Genomic DNA, 8,932 nt, shown 5'->3' with positions numbered 1-8,932 from the left:
CCGCCGTTTTTGCATAAGGATCGTGCAAATCACATAAGGCTCGTGTGTGTCACATAGTGATTCGTGCGAATTTCATAAAATTCGTACGATTTCGCATAGTGATTCGTGCGAATTTCATAATATCCGTGCGTTTTCGCATAGTGATTCGTGTGTATCACATAATATTCGTACGAATTTCATAGGGTTCGTGCAAATGCTTAGGCACCCCTGGGGGTACGAGAGTAAATTCAATAGATTACTTAAGTGTTTCTTGATAGATGATCACGCAATTTAGAGTTTTAATTCTTTAAAAGTTTAATACTGATGTAGATCGTGAGAATGAGCCGACAGGTAAGGGTCACGCGGTTAATGTACCGTGCATTTTGTCCCACGCCCTACAAGAGAGGACAGACGTCGGAGTCAGCCGATGATTTGCCCCTCGCGTGAACCTTATGTCCTCCGACCCGAAGCTTCCCCGTCCCCGCTGCCCCTCGGACGGGACCTCCGTCGGCAGCGATGCTGATAGCGATCAGTCTCGGGAGCGGGGAGGCTGACAAGTCCTTCCGCGCAGCCTAGTAACTCATCCCGAAGGTCATCGGCGCCGCATGTGGTTCCACTTCGGGCCAAATCGCTTCCAAACCCGCCGAATTAAGCTAATGAGGAGCGTGTGTCTGCCGGGGCCCGGGGCCGGCCAATCGGCCTGCTGTCCGCGACTCAACACAAACAAACGAGCCTCGTTATACAGCGGAAACTGCCCCCGTTTCATCATTTTCTCATGTCGTTATACACTCTACCTGCATCCCACATGACAACACTACTGCAGGACAGGCCTTTCTGAGGTGGAGTTTATAAACACTGTGTGGGTGTGGTAACGTCGGAGTAAACTTCCGCTACTGCAGAAGAAAGGGAGCGCTAAATCAGCCCCTGATGTGGCTTCCGACATACTTTGATGAAAGTTAGACGACTCGAGATAAGACTGCTAAAGCTATATTTGATTGACTTGCGATGGAATCGCTTATAAACCCCCGAGACGTTAGTTTTACTAATCCACGGTCTAAGCTGTCTGTATTGTCGCGTATTCGCAAATTTGGACAAAATGTTAGCATATGAAGCTTATGTCGTGTCGTCAAGTTTCTTTCTTTGTCAGATAACCAACTCCCCTTTCCATGGAAGATACTAGTATAAACGTCTCGATATCGGTCAAGTCAAAGTTTACTGCACAACAAATTGGGTCAACATTTGCAACAGGTACGATCGGATGTAAACTTAGTATACTGTAGAAGACAGCTAGCCACATAGAGTCTAGTAACAGTAGATGTAGATTCCATGCAATATCAAAAGGAAACACAGTACGTATACTAATGTCATCATGTGAGACAAACAAAGCCAGATTGTTGCATGATACTACTTGCTGGTAGCATAGATCTTGCACAAACTACATTCAGTTTATCTTCTTTGAATACAATATTGAAAGGAGACACAGTGAGGATCTTTACAAGTAATATATAGATTATACGAAGTTCCTTTTTTGCATTGAGGCATGAATGATGGTGTTCCCATCCGTGCCCAGCCTGTTTTAATCTGGTTAGTCCTGGGAAAGTTTTGCCGTGTTGTCCCCGGACCTGTTGCCTCAGCAGGGAGGATGTAATGGACGGGATAGGACCATGTCTCTCCGCGGGGGGTTGTCTGGTCATCTCCTACACCTACTTCTCATCATGTGTAACCGAGAAGGTTATTTCTAGTTTACCTGAGTCAAACATTAGACAAGACAAGAGCGATATATTTAACCCTCTGTACTTGGCAATGTAACTGTGCTGGAAAAGCTGTTTTTAGGAGCCTTCCACCGGTAGTCTGTGTAACACAAACTCTGCTGTCCGGGCTGTAACTGGCCCCTCCCCATGGATGTTGTTGGGCGGGCTGCTACAAGCGAGATTTAATCAGGCTATTCCCCGCCATGTAGAAGACGAATAAGCCTTTGATACGTTAACGTATCATCGCACTCCATATTTGTTGGATTTGCTTGACGACAGTACATTATTGATTGCATCTGCCCTTATGTTTACAGCTGTCTGAAGACTCTGAAGAAGCGAGAAGTTGAACCTGTAGTAAACTCTGTAGATGTAGAAAGAAAACATGAAATTGTACCTCATCGCTACGACCTGTACTTAGCTTGTTTGAGCATAAATGTGCAATAAAGGTCTTTCATTCATTATCGTCGTTCGGTTACTATGATTCTGATTGGCAGAATTAGCAGTCTTGTCTCCCCCAGACCAGTTCAACTCCGTTTTGAGGAGCAAACAAAGTCAGAAATGAGAAGCAGGCCCCCGCCCGTGATAAGAGCACCCTTCGGGCGATGAACGCCGCTGCTTTGGCCGACCTTCAAACAACTGTTTTTTCAACATTTGGTTTAGTATTCGCCCTTAGTCCAACACGAACCACATGGTCACCCCCCCCCCCCCCCTCATCCTCCAACGATCCACATATGGCTTACCGTGTTTAAAGTATACTTTCCCACTGAAACAAACCTTCTTATCTTCAAATCCGCACCGACACCCACAAGAAGTGTGTCCAGGCAGTCCGGTCGACGGTCTGTCATCAGAGAGCGAACATCGTACAACCATGTTTGTTTTCGCAGCTACGTAAAGTTTATACAACAGACTGTACATGCGTTTACATAGGTTGGAGGGATTAGTTCACACCCGGAAGGCTTTCCGTGGGCTTGACAACGATCAGGACTGACTTACTTCTGACTTACAACTTTACTGTTGTGCTTAAAGAAGCTCAAAACAACTTATTCCTTCCGACGTCGACCGAGCTCCGCAACATCCGAGACAATTGTATATTATTTTCCCCTGCGTTGTAATTGAGGTATGGTTACTGACAGGTCTAGTATCAGGATACCTTACAGCATTAGGTGTTCATAAGCGCTGTTCCGGGCCTGAGGCATCCAGGGTTCCGTTTTAATCCGTAAGGACGTAAAGAGCGGATCACATTAGACTATGACGTTTGCAGTTTAATCCCCCCTCCTCATGCCTTATTTCTGCTAATCTAATTCGACTGTCAATAACGATACCTCAGTATAAACAGTATATCTTTGTTAAAGAAAGATACAGTGTTCAAAGACCAGTTCTTATATACGTATACGACGGAAAACATACATTGGGCAATATACATTAGTACTGAGTCAAATATGCAGAGAGCGTTTACACTACTACTGTATTTATACTCGTAGCCCGTAAGTTTAATTCAAGTTTTTTTGATGGGTTAGAAGTTGGCTAAATTAAAAAGTACTACTCGTGCACCAAGGAGTTTTCACACTTCCTAGTAGTGCACAGCAGTCGCTAAGTATCAATTAGAGTAAGATAATATTTAAGTCAATACAAGGTACATATGTGTACTAGTATCTTCATAGCAATACAATTAGTCATTGCAGTCATCAATCCAACAACATCGTCTACCAGACGACCCAAGCCTACACCATTTCTTCCTGACGATAACTACAGGAATATTGATTGTTTATTTAGCAAAATAACAAAACCATTGCATGTCCAGACAAAGGATACAGAAATCAGAAGTTCTGCTGCAGTACCAAGAAAACACGCTTGGAACCCAAAGTCGAACTTGACCTTCGTCTCAATGCCTGTATTTTTTGATAGCGGCAACAAGTAATAGAATAGCCCGATTATGGTTCGTGTGGAGCCATTGCTTATCTCACTGTGTTCAGTAGTGGCCATTTATTCTGCGTTTAACGCCTCTAATAGGCAGCAGAACAAGTGGGCCCGACAAGAGACGTCCCAGCAGACACGTACTTACGCCTTACATGGACAGGCTGGCTTTCCTGCAGGGGAAGGGGTGATGCTGGAACGACGTGTTGTGTTCTTGCGTTGTTGGTGATTGCCAGAGTTCTGCACTTTGCCTTTTAACATTATCACGAAGAGCAATAAAACATGAAAACGTCACCAACATGGCTCCAAGATCTAAATTTTTATATCTGGAAACCTTGTGCTCTTAGCATAACCCCAGTTCTCTCCTGTATCGTCCTTAAATAGTAAAACCCAAATCATTAAATTATACTGATACTTAATAGAATTAATCAAGACATGTACAGTTCATCATAACGTTCGAGAATCGTGGCCGCCATATATAATGAACATAAGTAGAACCCAACAAGAATGATAGGAGTGGCCAATTAAACCTGTTATATTCAACCTGTGTTGGAAAATATGGCCCTTTGAGTAGGAGGCTTTGTATGAGCAAATTGTGATTTTTGCCTAATACTGCGAATAAAAAGATCCCCTATCGCTTGTGTTCTAGTCGTGAGTATTATAAGTGATCACAGGGAATCTTTATTATTGTTTCGTGCCATTGATATTATGCACAAAGCCAAAAGTCAAATAATGTTATATCGCTAGTTCATTTTTATACTTATAAATGACAATCTTATGAGGACTTGCTACATAACTATTCTACTACTTCTAGTGATTGTAGTGAGAAGGAAAATCCTCACCAAATCGGTAGAATGCTAATGAACAAATTACCGTACGTAACCAAATAAGGTCAAGTACATGATTGTGAACTTGGTGTAACTAACATGTTTTATAGTCCAGTAAATGGAGGGAAGTTGTAAACGTGGGGCAATGTGCGGGGAATAAAGCTGAGATTTAGGAAGGTCAGGGTCAGGTTATCACTCACTACAGATGGGGCTCATTTAGGGATGATTATAGCCCTGTGGGAGAAGAGAAACAGATCAACTAACAAAGGAAATAGTTATTAAAACCCATAACAAGACGGAAACAGCGATTAACCTGAGCTGCTTAAAATGTACAAATTTCACCACCCTGAATTGATTATAATGTTTACAGCGCGATGCTTCTCCAGACAGGGTAATTATTGTCATTTTTTTTTACTGTTTTTCAAAATAGGACAAAAATTTGCAAAGGAAATATGACGAAATGATTTATTTTTGAAGGAAGATACGTTTATGAAAATCAACAAGTTGTCATAGTAACCATCAGAACATGTCCTTCGCCAATTCAAAAATTAAGGAGCAATATCGTTGCAATATAATTCGCCTCACTTTAAACGACACTTAAAATGTCTTGAAACTAATGGCTTAATATGATGAAAGTCATAACAATATGATGATTACATCGCAATAAATTTGAGATGTCGACAACTTGGATAAATCCTCCACTACTTACCACTGGTCCGTTAACTAGTACTCCGTTCCTTAAATGGTCTGACGAAGTTACCGCTACATTAATTGATATCGCCTGTCTGGTCCGCTCCCGTTCCCGTGCACAGAGAAACAACAAACACTAAAGTCTACCCAGACTTTATCTGTTGGTCCGGAAAACGGGATATCTGCTCAGATAAGCATAATCCTCTCCCAGATCACAATCACAGGCCGAGGTCGTCCCTTAATTACAAAACAGAAACTCAGACATTTTCTGCTCTGGGCAAAAACTGACTCTGTCGCTGACTGAAAACTGATGTTGAAAATATGCTTCTGTGACTGGAAAAAGATCCAATGGGGGAGGGGGGTAGACGGTATCTTACTCAAGCAAGTGGATAGATTTTTACTTTCTGTCTTTAGCTTCAACTGACGAAAAATGGACCGTTTACAAATAGATATCTTTTATCGTGTGCCTTATTACTTGGATGTCTAACCCTGTATGATTTTTAGAAACAATTATGTAAAATATTGGTGTTTTCATAATTTTAATCTATCCATTCCAAATCTATTATTCCCCTCCAGGTTACAACGCCAGCAAGGTATCCAGTTTAGACTGCTTGTCCCTCATCGTCCAGAGTATATCCACCTCTGCACATGCGCAGACAGCTGCCACGTTAGAGTCTGCGTCAGAGGAAAACAGTGATGACGTCATCGTCTCGTCCACGGGCGAGGACAACTCTCGCGAGATTTCAAGAAGCACACCGCAGTGAAACGTCACGAGAATTGACCCCATATTTCCAGCTTTTGTCGATAAGATATTTGAATTTTCCGTCTACTGTATTTGATATACATGTATTAAAGATATATTTGCTATGTAATATTTCTACAGAGATATCTCTGTTATTTCCCCGTCACAGTTATATGTATACTTTTCTGTTGAGATTCAAGTATATATTCGTACTTTTTATTCCTTTTGTACATTTACATTCTTATATTAATAAGTACTTAATGTATTTACCTGTGAGTCACTGTTCATGACTGTATTGTCTGTTTCCACCTTGGCTTGATATAAAATCGCTGCATTTTACCTATCCCATGATCATGCTATGATTTACTCAGATATTGGGCGAGCCTTGACCGTTTTCCTGAAATATATATTGTTTCAAATGTAAATATATATGTGAACTGTTTGTAATCCTACCTATCCTCTACAAGACTTATGTAAACAATTTCTAATAAAGTCTGTTTCGATGCGTAACGTGTTCAGTTTTATTAATAAAATCATATGATCGTTAAGGAGTAGAATAGAGTAGATTAGAGAGTACAGCAGAGCACAGCAGAGCAGAGTAGGGCAGAGCAGAGTAGAGTAGAGCAGAGCAGAGAAGTGTAGAGCAGAGCAGATTACTGAGTAGACTAGAGTAGAGCAAAGTAAAGTAGTGTAGAGTAGAGTAGAGCAAAGTAGAGTAGAGCAAAGTAGAGTAGAGCAGAGTAGAGCAGAGCAGAGTAGAGTAGAGTAGAGCACTCTGAGTAGAGTAGAGTAGAGTAGAGCAAAGTAGAGTAGAGTAGAGTAGAGCAGAGTAGGGCAGAGCAGAGCAGAGTAGAGTAGAGCAGAGCAGAGTAGAGTAAACTAGAGTAGAGTAGAGTTGAGTATACGTAACTTCGGCCAGGTAGGAGTGTTGACTCCAGTTTAGGTCGTGTACCAAAAAAAAGTAGAATGATGTTGGAATTTTGGAGTAGAGGAATGATAAAGAATATTTCAAGACGGTTTCTTTATGTTATTTAACTGGTTAAAGCTTTTGCCTGCTTTTTTGTTGACTTGACTTGATAGCCATACTGATGTTAAGGGCCCCTGTAATATGCATACAGTATTTTGTTAACAGTCATAACTCAACGACAATGAATATTTGATACACTGCCAGTGGAAGATGCTCCTCTGCACGACTAAAAATATCCTGTCTGAACCGTCTGAATTTTCCAGAGTCATCAGCACCCTCTCATCTCAAATGTCGCCAACTCCTCCAAAATTAACTCACCGCTTTGTTTTCTTTACATTTGATAGCGTGTCACCCGATACTTCCCATGGAGCAATGCGCGGCCTTTTGGACATTCCCCCCAGAGACCTGACCAAAGCCTCCGGCAGGAGACTGTAAACAAAGCCGATTGTATAGTTCCACCTATTTAAGTTCATTAGTATCCCGAGAGTTGATAGCGAGGGCTCTCATTACCGATCGGGAGGGTTGTGTAAGTCGATCCCAATCGTGCCGACAGACCAGCCGAGACCACAGACTAATTAAAAGCTAATTAGAAATAGCTACCGAAAGCCTTATCGTTTTGCGCAATGCTTTGAGACGTTCAGTGATTCTTTTTAAGGTGTTTCCTGTACAAGTCTTTCAAGTCTGTTCTTTCGAAACGCAACGAAACAACAATATATGTTTTCGGGTTTGTTTGCCTACTGTTGATGGTAGAAATTATTGGCTGAAATAATGCATGGGAAAAATCCAGAACAACAATGACTTATTGCTGATTCTTTATCAACTAGCCTGAGGGGTAAGATCCAGTTTAATATGAGCAATCTAGACAGAAGTAACATCTCAGAATGATTCAGTCTGAAGGCAGTACACAGATTGGTGCTGTAAATCTCAGGGTTGCCGGTGAGGTATTGTTACTGACTGTTCCCTCGTTTATCTATCTGACAAGCGGCGTTCACTTTCACTGATCTCTGACCCTGCTGTTGACCCCTGACCTCTCCTGGCTGGTGTACTAATCCGCAGTGCGGAGATACAGGACTGGAGGCGGTGAACATGCCCATAGATGGGCCTGACGGAAGAACAGTGTCATCTTTGTTCACACGAGACAAGAGACGTCTGCCCTCAACCACTCTACAGGGAACGGTGTTCAGCTCAACAGGGGCAGAACTGCATTCCTTCACAATGATTCTGAGCGATGTTGGTTAGCGTCATTGGGGCTTTCTCTGGATATAGACCGGCTTAATTTGGCGGCTAATGTCATTGTGACTGTCATCATGAGTATCCGTACTGTTGTAAACAAGTATAAGAAGGAGAGTGTGGACGGAACGTGTCAGGAGTCATCAAAGGTCTGGTCCATCACTCCATGACAAGCCCGAGCAGGTCACCGGTACGAGCTAGCCGACAAGTGTAAGAATGAGAGAAAGAGGAGAACAGTCCGTCTCCTGGCTTCCGGGATTCGAACCCGGGCGCCAGACCACAAATCTTGCCCAGCACCTCAAACCACTACGCCAAAAGATCAGAGTTTCCGACATGGTCAGTTTGGCGCCGGCTGCGCTTGAACCCCACTGATACACAACACTCCCTGTTCAGGTGTTCAAAGATTGACTTGTTTATCGAGGGTACAGTCAAACCTGTACAAGTGACCACCTCTACATGAGGACCACCTTGTAATTGTAAATGTGACCATATTTAGGTGGGCCCGTAGATATTTTTGTTATTGGTACGAAGATTCATTATTGAGAATCCTGGCCACCTGTCCACATAGACCACACTTTATCGGTCCTATCAGTTGTGTTTTGGGCAGTTTGTACTGAATACAAAAATATTAACGGTGTTCTTACAAGTGTAACATGCAAAATTATCTGGTAGTGGTAAGGAAATGTTACTGGCTGATCTTATAGTTTTAGTTTGATGCTGAATTATTTGCGTTTTAATCACCAACATGATAAGCATTACTCAGACGTTCGATGTAAGGTTTGTAGCTTCAAATGTCACATACTAGTAGTACATACAAACAAACAAGTCTATC

The 8,932-nt window shown here is 42.2% G+C and overlaps 1 protein-coding gene across 1 annotated transcript in view; it reads left to right on the top strand.

The window, feature by feature from the left end:
• Positions 1–6,413, top strand: part of LOC118407176 (transcription factor SUM-1-like) — a 12,507-nt gene extending 6,094 nt beyond the window's left edge. Inside the window, exon 3 of the mRNA XM_035807597.1 lies at positions 5,738–6,413. Within this exon, the coding sequence (XP_035663490.1) occupies positions 5,738–5,925 (188 nt within the window). The 3' untranslated portion in view covers positions 5,926–6,413. The remainder of the gene's footprint in view (positions 1–5,737) is intronic.
• Positions 6,414–8,932: the final 2,519 nt, after the last annotated feature.

This window comes from Branchiostoma floridae, chromosome 19 (assembly GCF_000003815.2).
Source record: "Branchiostoma floridae strain S238N-H82 chromosome 19, Bfl_VNyyK, whole genome shotgun sequence".
Taxonomy (NCBI): domain Eukaryota; kingdom Metazoa; phylum Chordata; class Leptocardii; order Amphioxiformes; family Branchiostomatidae; genus Branchiostoma; species Branchiostoma floridae.
The sequence above is the reverse complement of the archived record's forward strand: the minus strand, read 5'-3'. Positions and strand labels throughout refer to the sequence as shown.